The 18,548-nt window shown below is 41.1% G+C and overlaps 1 protein-coding gene and 1 long non-coding RNA gene across 2 annotated transcripts in view; one reads left to right on the forward strand and one right to left on the reverse strand.

The window, feature by feature from the left end:
* The window catches only part of LOC120979705 (influenza virus NS1A binding protein), a 68,456-nt gene that overhangs the window by 15,424 nt on the left and 34,484 nt on the right, over window positions 1-18,548 (reverse strand). The window contains exons 7-8 of the mRNA XM_040408640.1: window positions 14,064-14,189; window positions 11,409-11,516 (exon numbers count right to left, since the gene is read on the reverse strand). Of these exons, the coding sequence (XP_040264574.1) occupies window positions 11,409-11,516; window positions 14,064-14,189 (234 nt within the window). The remainder of the gene's footprint in view (window positions 1-11,408; window positions 11,517-14,063; window positions 14,190-18,548) is intronic.
* LOC120979706 lies at window positions 943-13,731 on the forward strand. Its single transcript, XR_005774363.1, has 3 exons — window positions 943-952; window positions 11,374-11,379; window positions 13,297-13,731. It is a non-coding gene; the product is annotated as an uncharacterized LOC120979706 (long non-coding RNA).

The following is an 18,548-nucleotide window of genomic DNA, read 5'->3' on the forward strand; positions in this document are numbered from 1 at the left end:
AAATCTCTGTAAAATGACAACTTTGTATAATAATAAAAAAATTTAAAAAAAAAGAAGGGAAAAGTTGTCTTTTACAGAGGTATTTACCTCACCCAGCATGGGTATATGTAAAAAATACACCCCAAAACACATTGCCCTACTTCTCCTGTGTGACACTTTTTTGCAGCCTAGGTGCGCAAAGGGGCCGAAAGTACAACGAGTACCTTTTAGGAGGGCATTTTTTACGCATTTGGATTCCAAACTACTTCTCACGCTTTAGGTCCCCTAAAATGCCAGGGCAGTATAAATACCCCACAAGTGACCCCATTTTGGAAAGAAGACACCCCAAAGGTATTTTGTGAGGGGAATGGAGAGTTCATGTAAAATTTTATTTTTTGGCACAAGTTAGTGGAATATGAGACTTTGTAAGAGAAAAAAATATATATATTATATTCTGCTAACTTGTGACAAAATATAAAAACTTCCATGAACTCACTATGCCCATCAGCGAATACCTTAGGGTGTCTACTTTCCAAAATGGGGTCATTTGTGGGGTGTTTCTACTGTCTGGGCATTGTAGAACCTCCGGAAACATGACAGGTGCTCAGAAAGTCAAAGTACGTAAATTTATTTTTTTGCACACGCTATAACTTTTACTCAAACCAATAAATATACACTTATTGCATTTTTTTTTTTTTTTTATCAAAGACATGTAGAACAATAAATTTAGTGAAAAATTTATATAGAAATGTAGTTTTATTTTAAAAATTTTACAACAGAAAGTAAAAAATTTCATTTTTTGGCAAAAATTTCAGTCAATTTTGATTAATATCAAAAAAAGTAAAAATGTCAGCAGCAATAAAATACCACCAAATTAAAGCTCTATTAGTGAGAAGAAAAGGAGGTAAAATTCATTTGGGTGGTAAGTTGTATGACCGAGCAATAAACCGTGAAAGTAGTGTAGTGCAGAATTGTAAAAAGTGGTCTGGTCATTAAGGGGGTTTAAGCTAGGGGTGCTGAGGTGGTTAAAAAGTGGGTTTTGGAAATTTCCTGAAAAATTTCAAGATTTTCTTCTAAACTTCTAAGCCTTCTAACGTCCCCAAAAAATAAAACGGCATTCACAAAATGATCCAAACATAAAGTAGACATTTGGGGAATGTAAAGTAATAACCATTTTAGGATTTATTACCATCTATTATAAAAGAAGAAAAATTCAAATTTGGATATTTGCAAATTTCTATTATTTTTTTTAATATAAATTAAAATGAAATTTTTTGACTTAATTTTACCACTGTCATGAGGTACAATATGTGACGAGAAAACAGTCTCAGAATGGCCAAAATAAGTAAAAGCGTTTTAAAGTTATTACCACAAAGTGACATGTCAGATTTGCTAAAAATGGCCTGGTCCTTATGGTGAAAAATGGATTGGTCCTGAAAGGGTTAAACTGCAGGGAGTTCATCAGAATAAAGAAAATAAATATATATATTCCCTTTCTGGGCTCCCTAAGATCCAGCATTGCCACTCCTACATAACCCTTTTTGCTGCTAAAGCCTTCTAGGCCTGCCACGGTAAGCTGCCAGCTGCGTACGAAGCACAACTCAGCAGGGACAGTGTAAGAATATAATTCACCTTAACATAACTCTATTGTGAACATGACAAGGAATCAAGAGGTAGCAGGTTCTAGCCCCCTAAGGGGGGTAATAGCTATTAAAGAAAATTAAAAAAACAAAAAGAAAAATTCAAAAAACAAACACACACACACACACACACACTAGAATATTAAGTCTAAATTCTACCCTTAGCCAATTTTACATATAAAAATATAGAAAAAATAAATAAAAAAATTTGGTATTGCAGCTTCCGAAACTATTAATTTTTTTTTAAAGGGTCTAATACCGATAACCTATCCTCAAGATAGGTCATAATTATCACATCGGCGGCGGTCCAACACACGGCACCCACGTCGATCAGCTGGTTGAAAGGAAGGCCGCGGTCTGTGGAAGAATAGCATTCCCGTATTAGTTTTCCTGCTCACAGTCGACATTGCAGCGGTGAGCAGGTGTAACTACAAGCCGTCCCATTCACTTCAATGGGACGGCTTGTAGTTACACCTGCCTAGTGCTGCATGGTCAACGGCGAGCAGGTTAAACTAACAAGGGAAGGCTGCACTCGCACACTCACTTCAACCAGCTGATCTGATACTGATGACCTATCCTAAAGAGAGGTTACCAAAATTAAAATCACAGAAAAACTTGCGATTCGCTTTTTTTTGTCATCTTGTCGGCTCCCCCGTGATAAAAAATAAAATAAAAATCATACATACCACAAAAATGGTACCAATAAAAATTTGAGTTTGCTATGCAAAAACAAGCCCTCATACAGCTCTGTAGATCGAAATATAAAAAGTTGTGATGCAAAGAAAATTTTTGATTTTTTTCGAAGTAGATTTTTTTTTTTTAAGTAATAAAAACTATACAAGTTTCATATTGCTGCAATTGCACTGAGCTGCAGAATAATGGTGTCATGCCTTTTTTTTTTAGCTCCGTGAACACTGTTTCACTGTTAAAACCCCAAGAACCTTAGCTGAATTGTGTTTTTTCTATTTCTTTAATTTTACACCAAAGAAATTATATTTCCTGTTTTCCAATACAAACCATGTTAAACTAAATAGTGTCATTAAAAAAGCATCTTGTCCTGCGAAAGGGTTTTTCTGAATAGAAAAAAAATAAAATAAAATAAAAAAATAAGGTTATGGCTATTGGAACGTGGGGAATAAAAAGGAAAAATGAAAATAGGCCCAGTCTTTAAGAGGTTAAGTAAAACTCAGACCTAGAGCTCCAAGACCAGTTGTAAAAAAAGGTTTATATTTTTGCCTGGGGTTTTCCCTCTCCTCAGTTGGACAGTGACCAGCAACCGGACGGCCTGATGTGGGCGGAGCTATAATAGCCCTGCCCCTTTTCTACCCGCGATTCCTGCAGCCTGACCCTTCCAATCTTCCATGCCCAGCAAGCTGAACATCAGTTGGATTGCCACAACTGCACCAGTGATGTGAGTAGCAGGGGAACTACTGCGGTTATATTCAGCTTTCCCAGACTGTGCACATGTGACATGCAGTACAGTAGGAAAGCTGGGTGAATTATAATCATAAAATGTCATCCAGCTTCCCTGCTATCCTGCATGGCACAAGTGCAAAGGCATTAGAGTATGGGGGAGAGGCACAGCAGGAAAGCTGGGTGTCTATATATGTGTATTGTATATGTGTGTGTCCATGTAGGTGGCGACTGTGTGTATGAGTGCGCCCCTGTATGTGAAGAGTATGTGTATGAGTGCGCCCCTGTATGTGAAGAGTATGTGTATGAGTGCGTCCATGTATATGTGGAGAGTGCGTCCATGTATATGTGGAGAGTGCGTCCATGTATATGTGGAGAGTGCGTCCATGTATATGTGGAGAGTGCGTCCATGTATATGTGGAGAGTGCGTCCATGTATGTGGAGAGTGCGTCCATGTATGTGGAGAGTGCATGACTGCGTCCATGTATGTGGAGAGGGCGTGTATGACTGCGTCCATATATGTGGAGAGGGCGTGTATGACTGCGTCCATGTATGTGGAGAGGGCGTGTATGACTGCGTCCATGTATGTGGAGAGGGCGTGTATGACTGCGTCCATGTACAGTACAGACCAAAAGTTTGGACACACCTCATTCAAAGAATTTTCTTTATTTTCATGACTATGAAGTCATCAAAACTATGAATTAACACATGTGGAATTATATACATAACAAACAAGTGTGAAACAACTGAAAATATGTCATATTCTAGGTTCTTCAAAGTAGCCACCTTTTGCTTTGATTACTGCTTTGCACACTCTTGGCATTCTCTTGATGAGCTTCAAGAGGTAGTCCCCTGAAATGGTCTTCCAACAGTCTTGAAGGAGTTCCCAGAGATACTTAGTACTTGTTGGCCCTTTTGCCTTCACTCTGCGGTCCAGCTCACCCCAAACCATCTCAATTGGGTTCAGGTCTGGTGACTGTGGAGGCCAGGTCATCTGGCGCAGCAACCCATCACTCTCCTTCATGGTCAAATAGCCCTTACTTTCAAAGTTTTCCCCATTTTTCGGCTGACTGACTGACCTTCATTTCTTAAAGTAATGGCAACTCGTTTTTCTTGACTTAGCTGCTTTTTTCTTGCCATAATACAAATTCTAACAGTCTATTCAGTAGGACTATCAGCTGTGTATCCACCTGACTTCTCCTCAACGCAAGTGATGGTCCCAACCCCATTTATAAGGCAAGAAATCCCACTTATTAAACCTGACAGGGCACACCTGTGAAGTGAAAACCATTTCAGGGGACTACCTCTTGAAGCTCATCAAGAGAATGCCAAGAGTGTGCAAAGCAGTAATCAAAGCAAAAAGGTGGCTACTTTGAAGAACCTAGAATATGACATTTTCAGTTGTTTCAAACTTGTTTGTTATGTATATAATTCCACGTGTTAATTCATAGTTTTGATGCCTTCAGTGTGAATCTACAATTTTCATAGTCATGAAAATAAAGAAAACTCTTTGAATGAGGTGTGTCCAAACTTTTGGTCTGTACTGTATGTGGAGAGTGCGTGTAAGACTGCGTCCATGTATGTGGAGAGGGCGTGTATGACTGCGTCCATGTATGTGGAGAGGGCGTGTATGACTGCGTCCATGTATGTGGAGAGGGCGTGTATGACTGCGTCCATGTATGTGGAGAGGGCGTGTATGACTGCGTCCATGTATGTGGAGAGGGCGTGTATGACTGCGTCCATGGCTGCAGTATGAAAGGTACAGAGGCTAAAATACTTGTGGATATGTAGAGGTAAATCAGACATGTCTATTACAATTGCAGCGCATGCACTACTTTTTTGCGATGCGGAGGCACAGTCAGAAGCACCACGAAAGCACTCTGTAGCACTCATATCCCGGACCCACTGAAGTATATGGGTCCATGATGCAGGCTGCCCGCATCATGGACCCATTCACTTCAGCATGCGCTTCCTTCCTATATATTTTAGGTTTTAAAAATGTGGCTCAAAAAAAAATTCAATCGTGGTTTTGGCGATATTTGGCTCAGTTGACAAAAAAGTTTGCCCACCACTGCTCTAGCCTATGAGAGAAGCAATCCGATTATAGTTTCTATAAAGATCTATAACAAAGGTTTGCCGTGCTGTGGCCGCATCTTGTCCAGTCCCCATTCTAGTGAATGAGGCTGGGGAGGACTTCTGGCAGCACACGTGTGCAAATGTTAATACTCATCCAGCAGGCTGTGTCCCTGCTGGAGCAGCATGCCGAACAAGCCCAAGTGTGAAAGAAGCATAATACATATTTTATGGCCGTGTACAGTGTTAAAGCGCTAAAATATAAAATCATGTGGAGATAATCATGTGTGTATCCCTATATGCACACATACATTTGTAAAGCGCTATTCCAGTTTTGGTCTCAGGAAAAGTAGTAATTTGCCCTGCATCTTTGAGAAGAGAAAAATATAATATAATATATAGGCAGCACTCCGGTCTTGTGATAGAAGAGAGGTGATGTTTTATTCACACCCAAACGCAATGCAGCATTTCAGCCCTCTCAATGGAGCCTTTGTCAAGCTAGTGAACACAGTGCTCTCAACATATTATATAGGTGAAACTCATTACAATAACATGATTGCTCATTAAGAACATATTCAGTGAAGAGTACAAAACAATAAAAGCATGATTCTTTTAAAAAAAATATTAGTGTCTCAATATATGTGGACCATCATAATCTCCACATATTGTACATATATACGAGTCAACTATAAATCAGTGTTACATACATAATTAGTGTTACTCCTCATATATAGTGCAGCTGTGCAAAACAGTGTTAATTATAAATTAAAAGAGGGACAAACCCACACTATGAAATCCCATGATGCGATCCAATATTGGCGTCCTCTGGCGCGTACTACGCAAGCGCCAGTATACGTCAGCGGATCGCGAGAGTCCGCAACATCCCGCACAAAATAGTACGTCAATGCTGGGATGTTTCCAAGATTTGCGGCTTCTCCCCAAATCCAGTGCATGCGCGCGCCAATGGTTCCTACATGAGTTATAATCGCAGCAAGCTACTGCACATGATCAGGAGGTTAGAGACCCATGTTGTCACTATGTGACCATGGTAACCGTGCTATCGCGTTGTGTAAGTGATCAGTAAATACATGGAAAACATTCACTGCGGTCAGATCCTCAGGCCAATCCAGACCCAGGCTCCGATCACTGCGCCTCCGCTTCCAACGATTATAGACGGGGGCAGTGGGGATGCGGGTGTTACACACAGGCACCCGCAGTCATTTCTGAATGCATGAGCCTATGCGGAATAGGGGATCGGGACATTCTCATATCGCATGTCCCCTGCTCTCCCACCCAACGTCCTCACATATCCCCCTCTGACCCATATAGAAGCACCACATTGTTCCAAAACTGGACATTAATATATATACAGGTCTCGAATCCCCTCATCATATTTTATCATAAAAAATGGATATAGGGAGAAATCCACAAAGTAAATATTATATGGGCACAAACAATATATGTAGATCGCATAGAGATTTCATGTCGGGCGATGTCCTCTCGATTAAGACAATGATCTCAGTTAAGATAATCTGAAAAAAGGGGCAAGTAAAGAGCACAATCTTATCCCACACACTCTCAGATAAAAGTAAAAATCCCACTGGTACAAGGTTATGCCACCCTAAAATCAACATCAAGTTCACGAGGTTTCAAAGTTTGAAAATCCAGTATAGTTCCTGTTGCTTCAGTGTCAGTGACCTGTCACCCCCCCCCCCCCCCCCCCGTCGTGGCATGGTGACCTGGTCAATGACCCTGAAGCGTAGGTCCTTCTCAGTGTGTCCAACTTCTTCGAAGTGTTTGGACACTGGTAGATCCAGTCTCTTTTTCCTAATTGTGTATCTGGTTATTTAATCTTGTTTTAACGTCCCATGTTGTCTCTCCCACGTAGAGGAGACCACAGGTCACATGATGTTTAATTGTATACTCCTCTCCTGACTGAGGATGTGTGAAGGAGGCCCACCTTAACATAAGCGGGCAGTTCACACACCCATGGCAGGGGAAGCAGCCTTTTCTGGATGCACCAAAATATGTGCTAAACGAGATCTTGCTAGTCCCGATGTCTGCCCGTACTAGCTGATCTTTAATATTACGTGTACGTCTATAAGACGACATTGGGGGATTGGCAAATTCGGGAATGCATTTGAAGTTGCTGCCCAAAATGGGCCAATGCCCCTTCAAAATGTCACCAATTTTGTTGCTCAGGGGTGAGAACCGTGTAATAAATGGGATACGTTTAGTGTCCGTTGTCTTGTTTACCTCTTTTTCTAATAGAGTTTTTCTGGACTGCTGCATGGCCTTCACTGTGTGTTGTTCCACCAATTTCTTGGGGTACCCTCTCTCAATAAATCTATGGCCCATAGTATTGAGCCTATCCACCATCTCTTGCTCCCCTTGTACTATTGGCTATAGGGTAATGATCTAACCATGCTCCTAGGGTGGCAACTGTCGTATCTCAATAGTGTGTTTTTGTCCGTTTTTTTTAGTGAATAGATCAGTGTGCAAACAATCACCCGGTCTACTCACTGTCACATCAAGAAACTCAATTTTGGTCTCAGAGGAAACCAGTGTAAACTTGACCTCAGGGTCAATCTCATTGAGAAAAATAGCCAAATTGGCGTAGTCCCTCAATGGAGCCCGTCCACAATAGGAAGATGTCGTCTATGTAACGCCACCACCCCAGAACTTGTCTGCAGTGGTGGCTAACAGACGTACACCTTCTCTAAATACGACATATAAATATTAGCGTAATTTGGCGCTACATTTGAGCCCATTGCGGTCCCACGTAATTGGACAAAGTACTCATCCTGAAATAAAAAATTGTTACAGGTGAGCACGATGTCCAAGAGTGTGATCAAAAATTCCTTACATTTCATAGAGTAAGATGAGTCAGCCAAACAATCCTTGACTGCACTCACCCCCCTAGCATGTGAAATAGATGTATACAAGCTGACCACATCGAATGATGCTAAAATGACGTGCGCTGGAAGTCGTACCTGGTTGATCTCGTTTAAGAAATGTGTGGTATCCCTTATGTATGGATTTAGCTCTTAAGACATATGGTGATAGAATCCTATCCAAAAAGATAGCAATTTGAGAAAAGGGTGAGCCAATGCCCGATACTATGGGGCGGCCTGGTGGGGAAACAAGTGACTTGTGAATTTTTGGTAACATGTAGATCACAGGAGTTCTTGGTCGTTCTACATAAAGAAAGGAGTGCAACTTATCAATCACACCCTCTTCTCTAGCAGAGTCAAGGACCTTAAGGATTCTCTTTAAAAATTCAAATTTAGGATCACCTGAAAGTCTGCGATATACATTTGGGTCATTCAGTTGACGATAGACCTCATTCACATAATTTGTTGTGTCCATAACCACTACCGCTCCACCCTTGTCTGCCGGTTTAAATGGTCAGACAAGGGTTATTGGAGAGTTCTTTCAGGGCATTGGTTTCATCCAATTTCATATTTCTCTTAACACACATTTCAACCTGACCTGACATTTTTAAGGCCTCTAGGTCAAGTCTGACCGCATTTACAAAGGTATCGAACGCCACATGATTAATGACTGGTGTAAAATCACTTTTTAAATGTAGCTGTACATCAGTGAGTGTCCGCTCCGAACTATTAGCGGGGCCAGCAATCCCGGCCTCAGTGGGCTGTTTATCAAACCAAATCTTAAGCTTAATTGCTCTAAAAAACCTGTGTAGATCAAGTTCCAACTGGACCAATTAATACTCTTGAACAGACAAAAGGACAATCCCTTTTCTAACACAGACATTTGTATAGGGGTCAATACAACAGATATGTTTTAGAAAAGGGATTGTCCTTTTGTCTGTTCAAGAGTATTAATTGGTCCAGTTGGAACTTGATCTACACAGGTTTTTTAGAGCCATTAAGCTTAAGATTTGGTTTGATAAAGGTCACTGACACTGAAGCAACAGGAACTATACTGGATTTTCAAACTGCAAACTTTAAAACCTTGTGGACTTAATGTTGATTTTAGGGTGACATAACCTTGTACCAGTGGGATTTTTTACTTTTATCTGAGAGTGTGTGGGATAAGATTGTGCTCTTTACTTACCCCTTTTTTCAGATTATCTTAACGAGATCATTGTCTTAATCGAGAGGACATCGCCCGACATGAAATCTCTATGCGATCTACATATATTGTTTGTGCCCATATAATATTTACTTTGTGGATTTCTCCCTATATCCATTTTTATGATAAAATATGATGAGGGGATTCGAGACCTGTGTATATATTAATGTCCAGTTTTGGAACAATGTGGTGCTTCTATATGGGTCAGAGGGGGATATGTGAGGACGTTGGGTGGGAGAGCAGGGGACATGCGATATGAGAATGTCCCGGTCCCCTATTCCGCATAGGCTCATGCATTCAGAAATGACTGCGGGTGCCTGTGTGTAACACCCGCATCCCCACTGCCCCCGTCTATAATCGTTGGAAGCGGAGGCGCAGTGATCGGAGCCTGGGTCTGGATTGGCCTGAGGATCTGACCGCAGTGAATGTTTTCCATGTATTTACTGATCACTTACACCACGCGATAGCACGGTTACCATGGTCACATAGTGACAACATGGGTCTCTAACCTCCTGATCATGCGCAGTAGCTTGCTGCGATTATAACTGATGTGGGAACCATTGGCGCGCGCATGCACTGGATTTGGGGAGAAGCCGCGAATCTTGGAGACATACCAGCATTGACGTACTATTTTGTGCGTATGTGCGGGATGTTGCGGACTCTCGCGGTCTGCTGACGTATACTGGCGCTTGCGTAGTACGCGCCAGAGGACGACAATATTGGATCGCATCATGGGATTTCATAGTGTGGGGTTGTCCCTCTTAATTTATAATCGATTAACACTGTTTTGCACAGCTGCACTATATATGAGGAGTAACACTAATTATGTATGTAACACTGATTTATAGTTGACTCGTATATATGTACAATATGTGGAGATTATGATGGTCCACATATATTGAGACACTAATATTTTTTTTAAAAGAATCATGCTTTTATTGTTTTGTACTCTTGTTCACTGAATAGGTTCTTAATGAGCAATCATGTTATTGTAATGAGTTCCACCTATATAATATGTTGAGAGCACTGTGTTCACTAGCTTGACAAAGGCTCCATTGAGAGGGCTGAAATGCTGCATTGCGTTTGGGTGTGAATAAAACATCACCTATTTTCTATCAAGACCGGAGTGCTGCCCATTTTTCCATCTTATATATATATATATATATATATATATATATATATATATATATATATATACATATATATATAACAATTTTAATTAGAGGTTTCTGTATGTTAATAGCAAACTAAAGGATAAACCGTAAGATCAACTAACAGATTATTATTACCTAAGCCTTAGTATTAGTGACTAACTTTTCACAGCGTTTACTGTATAGTATGTTTTTAAGTACAGTAGCATCGTTATACTTCATTATTGTTATTTGGAGCTTATACTTTTTCTATTGTTATCGATTACTTGCCTATTTTACATAATTTATTAAAGTTGCTATTACTTTAAAGTGTCTGAGATTATTAAATTACATATCCAGAGGCACCCTGAAAGAACTTTCTGGGGTAAGCTTGAAAGGTTGCATTTCTTGATACAGTTTGCCTGATGCTTCTCTTCTCCAACATCAACTGTTGGGGGAAAGCAGTGAGGCCCACATACACATTAGATTGGCCATTAACACACTATGTATGGGGACTTTAACAACACTAGATGGACCCCACTGACTCCCTGCCAGGGAGTTTGTCATTTTACAGGACAAATAGTCATACATGCACAGCTTAAATATTTTTGAAAGAATCAGCGACGGATTTTAGAAACAAGAAAAAGAAAAATCACCAAAAATTCTGAAAAATGTCTCTCATCACCTTTTATGGCGTCAAAGTGACAAACTTTGTTGTGCAAAATATGTGACTCTACCCAGTTCATGACACTTTTTAGAAGGGCAAAGAAAAAGAGGAGGCGTATCAGGCCTGCCACATTTAACTTTATTCGCATCAGTTTTCTGGCATGAATAAAGAGAAATCTACAGCAGCCTCTTAAGACTGTCACGGCCAGCAGGAGGATGCGCCAGATCTGAGAGTTGTACTCCTCCGCATAAATTTAACGCATGCTCTGGTGGCGCCGGAGAAATAAAGACCAGCAGAGAAGATGTTGGTGTCCCACTAAGTCATTTGCTGATGAAACCTTCCTTTCAAGGTTGATAGATCCCCTATAACGAAGGGTGATGTTAAATTGTAAAGTTGAGGAAAATGTACCTGAACCAATTGTATACCATCTTCATCAGGAGAAAATATGTCATTATGGCCACCAAGAACATTCCCATCAAGCAACTTGTGATCGGCTGAGTAATATAATGTTTGCACCTGTAAAACAATAAAAGATATACCCATATGGATACCATTCCTATAAGCAAAATGTTTTATACCGCAGAAATTCCACTTCCTGCCATCTTCACTGTCTTTAGGCTCCAGTTTGGGGGGGAAAAACACTGATGGCACAAGTTCTCCCAAAGGCTCACGTCAGCTTCACCTCTATATCTTCGTTGTCCAAAACTCAATAAAAGGGCATAGATGGAACAATAACAGAATAGGATATTCTTGTGCAAGATGATATGATGGGGCACAGAGGAAGAAGGAAAAAAATAGCAATATACAAAGAGCTTAAAATAATGTATCTTGGTACAGAACAGTAAGTCTACAAATAAAGGAAAAGTTACAGCTAAACAATAAAATTCTCTGCAAAAAAAATAAAAAGTAAAAATAAAAGGAAATCTTACTGGCAAGAAAAACACATGGTCTACTGAAAGCACAGATTACGCGTGGAAACAAACAATCTTGTCTTTTTACAGGTTATGGTAAAATCTTGCAAGTTTAAGTGGAATTTGTACGCATGCAGGAACATGGCAGAAGAAGGGGCTTCGCACAATCATTTCATGCAGTGGAAGAATTAAAAAAAAACTTATGAAAAACCTCCATCCATATGCACAAAGAACGGCTCCCACTCCAGGGGGCACTGCACAAGCAAAGACTTTGTGCTACGAATACATCACCTATCCTGTGCCTAGGTGATAACCACCTGATTACGGAGACCCCTGCACCCTAGTTCAGGCTCCTCCTCATTACTAATGTGCAGAAGAGGAGCTTGAATGGAGCAGGAGTGAACACTAAAGCTCCATTTGAAGGGCCTATCCTTAGGGGAGACCATGAATATCTGATTGGCAGGGGTCCAGCACTCTGTGTTCATGGACGGAGCTGGTGGATGGGAACAGCGCTGTAGTAATCAGCTCAGTCCACTAGACAAAGGACTAGACAAAGGATGGAGCTGTCAAGTTCCAGAGCTACCCAGTAAAGGCTGATTGGCAAGGGGGCTGGGTGTCAACCCTCATTGATCAGATATTGCCATAGTGAAATCTGGGACAACCACTTTAATGCATTAGTGGCCGAGTACAGCCATTTCCTTAAAATCCATAGAAATGAACGCGCAGTAGCGTGCACGTGTCTACGGCTCTATTCACACTTCAATCATGCATTGATAAGGAACAGAGGGCCCAGAACTGCAGTTCTAGTAACAAGTAAGGGATCCTGCATTGGGACCTCCAGCGATCAGACATTTGTCACCTGTGGCTAGGTTATAAATGTCATTCGTAGTACAAATAAGTTTATTAAATTATTAAGCCATGGCCACACCCCATTCAAGAGCAAAAAATAAAAGATAAAATCTGCAACAAACTGGAAAATTGACATGCGTCTGAAAGCATGTGAATTTATTGCAGATTTTCTACAAGGTTAGTTTTCTTGGCCTCATGTAAATGTGCCCTTACGACCTGGTCTCCCATTCATTTCATGTGTGGCTGCACGCAGTTTCCACTGGCTCATCGATGGAACAATGCTTTACAGAAAGTGTTGTCCACTGGAGACAACCTCCTCAGCCAAGGTCTACTGCCGCCTACCAATAAATGTACATGTTTTCTGAAAGTGGTTCTCAAGTTTCCATTAGAACACATTTTCCTTGCAGAAACGTGAAATATTGGACATTTGCTCACCTCTGAGCACCTTCAATTTTCAAGATAGAGCTCAAAGCCATTAGGCATCACTCAGACTTCTATTTCTGAAAATATCTGACATTATATGGAAGTGAACTGAGGAGATTTGTGCAGACTTGTATGCACTATATTTCTGGAAATCAGTGCCAAGCTCATGGACTCCACTAATGTGAACATCTTTCTATGACCTTCCAGAAAATGACGTTTAGTCAGTATTTCTTATGATGTGTGTGGAAACATAAGGTTGCACAAGATTACGATACATACAAGTGGAACATAACTAAGATGTTCCCCAAATGTGTCAGTAAGATTAGAAACTCCTTCTGAAGTTCAGACATTTATAATCTAAGAATGTGGACTGTGATACAAAGCACACGATCCTGTAAAAGGAGTAAACACTGTTAAATCATCATCATGGTTCTCTGCCCACAGCGGATTTTCTTAGAAGGGCTAGGGCAGACTGGTGCTTCATTACGATTCTATTAACCTTGATGTATCTTCATTGTTCTTCAGTCTTGGGTATCCTACTTTTGTTAAATAACCTATGGAAAGATAATCAACGGGGAGGAAAATCTGTTAGTAGGTTTCATCATAATGGGGTCAAGTTCAAGCAAACCTGTAAGAAAACATTAGAAGAAGACTACAGTGATTTAGGACAAACAAAAACCCTCAGCACTTACACAAACTGTAAGAGAAAATAAAATATTGGGAAAATAAGAATTCTTCTCACCTTTAAACCTACCAGTTCTCTACTGAAAACAGAGTCTCTTTATTTTGGGCTCTGATCATCATAAAAGGACAATTTCAATTAGTTTTAAAAAGTTTTGCTACCATGCTATGCAACCAAAACCACTTGTGTAAGACTAACCTCATCCATCAAGGATTCCAAACTTTCTCCATGTTCCCATATGCTGCGCTGGACCCAGTTGATTACCTTTGTGTACAATTTGCCATTGCTTGGAAGAGAAACATTTTCCTCAATCATTATTTCCAGCTATTAAAAAAAAAGATGAATAAAAACATTAGAAGGGGAGATTGCCATCAGCTTAGAAATGCCCCACTGACTTGATTCACGCAGTGTTTGTCATGTCACATCCCTTCGGGTTAGCCCGATAATGGTGATAATGATGGATCATGGGGAGTCTCACCGCTGGGAGCCCCTGGAATGCAGAGTCCACTGCTTCATGTACTTCTATGGGTCTGATGTTGACAATGCCCAGTCAGTCCCACAAAAGGAAGTGGTGGACTGACATGTGCACTACAGCTTCATTTAAAAGGGGTTATGTATAGTTACCCGCTTCCCAATGCCATCTCCCTTCACTAACTCCCTCCAAGTTTGTAAACTTCCTGTTTGACTACCCTGCAGCCAACTGCTGGCTTCAGCTCTGCCCAGCTCCTCTTGCGTCACGTGAATCTTTGCCATGATGCAAGTGGAGCAGTTCACAGCTGCAGCCAGCAATTGGCTGCAGCAGAATCAAAACAGGAAGTTCCGTCCATGGAGCCAAGCTGAGCAGGTGAGGCCAGGTAGTCAAGAAGCTGGGAGCCAGCACTGGAAAGCAAGCCTGTATGCTTCCCTTCACAGGAGAAAGATGGGGATGTTCCCCAAAAAGTGCACAACCTCTTTAGAGAGGGGACTTGGGGATCTCTTGTTCTCTACATCCGTACCATGGGGAGAAGGGGATCTTAGCAGTTGGACTCCCCCGTGCTCATATATTTATCACCGATCCTGTGGGTAAGTCATTTTTGTAGGTGTTGAGGAACGGTTAAGACGTATGCATATATATCCATGCATGCCTGCAAACACGTGCGGGCATGTATGGTATATATGTGCATACATTAGACATAGCATCATGGGACGATGTGCGCAGATGTGCCCAGCATCTGCGCACGTCTGCCCATGGTGATCCCCAGGGGCTCATGTTGGCCCCTGTGGGAAATATATGCTAACTATAAGGGGACACATATATATATATATACTAATATAAGGGGGCACATATTTCCTGGCCCCAGATATATGTGAGGGTGTGTGTATATATAGATATGTGTGTATGTATTTGCACACGTGTCTATGTATATACACTTATGTCAGCATGACAGTATGTATGTGGGCTTATTGCTGCCCATTCATACCCCCGGTTTTGTATGTGTTATATGTATATATGCAATTCCAACTGTTATCAACAGAGTTGTTTAGAGAAAAACTTGTGCTGATAGCCTGTAGGATAACAGCTGATTAGCATCTAGTCCCCTTTTGTTCAGGCCCAAAGCAATCAGACTCTGTGGCACCGTTGTGAGGGGACCTTCTAATCAGAGCCATCAAAAACCTGTTTTTCCACACCTCTGCCCCATGGCCATGCCCATTACTCCCAGCATTTTTGGGACTAGGAGGGGGGACTAAGGCACACTATGATGTCACATGCCTGAGGAAGGAGGAGGGGGTTGCTTTTGGGCTATAAAACCCCGAACCGGACAGAGGTGCCCTCTCTTGCAACCAGACTAGATTCAGAGACGCATGGGAGAGTGGAGCTCCATGATGACCACCTGGATAAGGCCTAAGTATCACCCCTGGTCCTGTAACCCCTATATTTCCTTGATGTGTACCCTGGGCCCTGATTCCGTGTTACTGGACACCCTGATCCCCCAAACCCTTGCCTTATTGTATCCTTGTTTGTACCCCTGATCCTGTGATCCCCTAAACCCTTGCCTTATTGTATCCCCTGTTGTACCCCTGATCCTGTGGCCCTATTAGTACCCCTGATTACCCCCACTCCCTGCTGTGTAACCCTTGGTTACCCTTAACCTCTCCTGCCCTGAGTCCCCCTATAATCATATATCCCCTGTGTTCCCCCAGGATTGTAGATCCCTCATATCCCCTGTTCCGTAATAACCCCTGGTTATTCCCCGTAGGGATAGTATATTGTTAGGATTGGGTGGGCTGCTGGTAAAGTGCATGCATGTGTATTAGTACAATTGTAGGTAGATGTTGGGGAGGACTTGGGAATGTGTTAGTGTAGTTAGTACTGAAATAGTGTATTGTTACTTATATTGTTGTGTGCTGCTATAAATATATATATCTATTCCATTGATATAGATATATATATATATATATATAATTATAAGCAAATATTAGACTACATATAGTGGGTGAATAAATCCCTGCAGAACATTAACCCCTGCATAGCCACCATTGTGTTTAACTCCTTGTACCCCATAGGGACAGTGATTAGTCAGGCGGGTGTGTTACTGATATTTGTGTGGATACGAATGTATTATTGTATTATATAGATAGTGTGTGGGGTGGAATTTGGGATTGTGCTGTGTAGAGTAGTTAGGCTTGTATTGTGTTTATTGTAGTACCATTTCTATACTGCGGTGTGTACTTCTGTATGTATATATATTCATATCCATTGATCTATGAATATATATATATAGATATAGCATATTGTTAGACTTGTATAATTGTATTGTGTAATAAATATTCCTTATTGTTCATAATACAGTGTATGGTGTTTTTACTAGTCGCCGCCGTAGTATAGTGATAGTAAGTCGCACGTAGTGTAGTTCAGTGTAGTGTATAGGCAATCAGAGGTAATCAGTAGTATTTTATGTTTATTTAGGTATAAATGGGCGGAGTCATCAATAGACGGCTCCTCCCATTTATGATTAATTATCGATATTTGCATAAATATTGATGATTAATATCCCCCCTTAACAGTAGGATATGTCACCAGGAAATTCTGTTTGTGGTTTACATCTAAACTGCTTAGATCTGCTACAGGATCCCCTGTTTCTCCATGTCCTGTGTATGTAGAACAGACATCAGCTATTCTCTGCCCAATGGCTCAGAAAGAAAACTGACCAATACAGATTGCCAAGGGAAGAACTGTAAAAGGGCCTTTACACACATGAATTTGGCACAGAGTTGTTTTTCTTTTCTTTTTTTAAATACAAAAACATTTTTGTAGCTTTTTTTTTCTAAATGGCAACGTGAAGTGAAAGACAAAAATAAATAAAAAATATAAAGTCCTGAAGGAATAAAAACAAAATGCCGAGTTACAGCATGCTGCATTTTTAAAACTATATGTGAAAGCACCCAAAAATGGCAGTTACAAATCATAATCCCAGTTATTCACACAGCAGCTTATTTTAAAAAATTGCCTGTTACACATTAACCAGCTCATTTACACAAGGGCTGAATGAAGCAATCGCTATGTGAAAGCTATTCCATTCAGCTGAGCTAGTCCTACAAGACACTGCCTGGTTTATCCGTGACTTCTGGGTGACAGGTTCCGCTAAGGCCAGACACACACGAGGGCGCTGAATGCGAGGTCCTGATCTGAACTCCGTTCCCGACAGGATCGCACAGCATTATACTGGTTTACAATACTGTGTGACCACGAGTGTCCTGAAATCTACCATATCACTCTGACAGAATTATAGATTTGTAAGGGCTCATGCTCACAACCGTATGTATTTTGCGATACGCAAAACACAAATCAGCAAAAAATACAGATGACGTCTATGTGCACTTTGTATTTTGCAGAACGGAACAGTTGGTCCCTATAACAAGAGTCCTTTCCTTTTCCGCAATGCTGACAATAAGAATAGGACATGTTCCATATTTTTTTGCGGAACGGACATATGGAAACGGAACGCACACTGAATAACTTGCTTTTTTTTGTTTGCAGACCCAATTAAATGAATGGTTCCGCATATGGTCTGCAAAAAAAAAAATTAAAAATATGGAACGGACACAAAGAAAATACATTTGTGCGCATGAGCCCTAATTCAGTAGATTCCAGGACTCTTAGGGTCACACATACTTATAAATCAGTATAAGGCCTCATGCACACGACCGTTGTTTTGGTCCGCATCCGAGCCGCCTTTTGGCGGCTTGGATGCGGACCCATTCACTTAAATGGGGCCACAAAAGATGCGGACAGCACTCCGTTGCTCCGTTCCACGGCCCCGCTAAAAAAAAATATAACATGTCCTATTCTTGCGGACAAGAATAGGCATTTATATTGCTTGCGCCCGTTCCGTTAATTGCGGAAGGCAACACAGGCAGCTTCCGTTTTTTGAAGATCCGTGGTTTGCAGACCGCAAAAAACGGCACGGTCGTGTGCATGAGGCCTAATGCTGTGCAATCCTGTCAGAGGAGCAAAGGCCAGAACAGGACCTCACACATACACGTATCTGGCCTAATCCTTTCATGTTTTGGGACCAGAAAAGCTGCAGTCCAAGTGTCTCCGTGTGCATTCCGATTCCGTTCAAAGATAGAACATGTCCTGTCCAATTATTGCCCGCAAATCACGTTCCATGGCTCCATTCAAATCAATGGGTCTGCAAGAAA

The sequence above is a fragment of the Bufo bufo genome, chromosome 9 (assembly GCF_905171765.1).
Source record: "Bufo bufo chromosome 9, aBufBuf1.1, whole genome shotgun sequence".
In the NCBI taxonomy this organism is placed as follows: domain Eukaryota; kingdom Metazoa; phylum Chordata; class Amphibia; order Anura; family Bufonidae; genus Bufo; species Bufo bufo.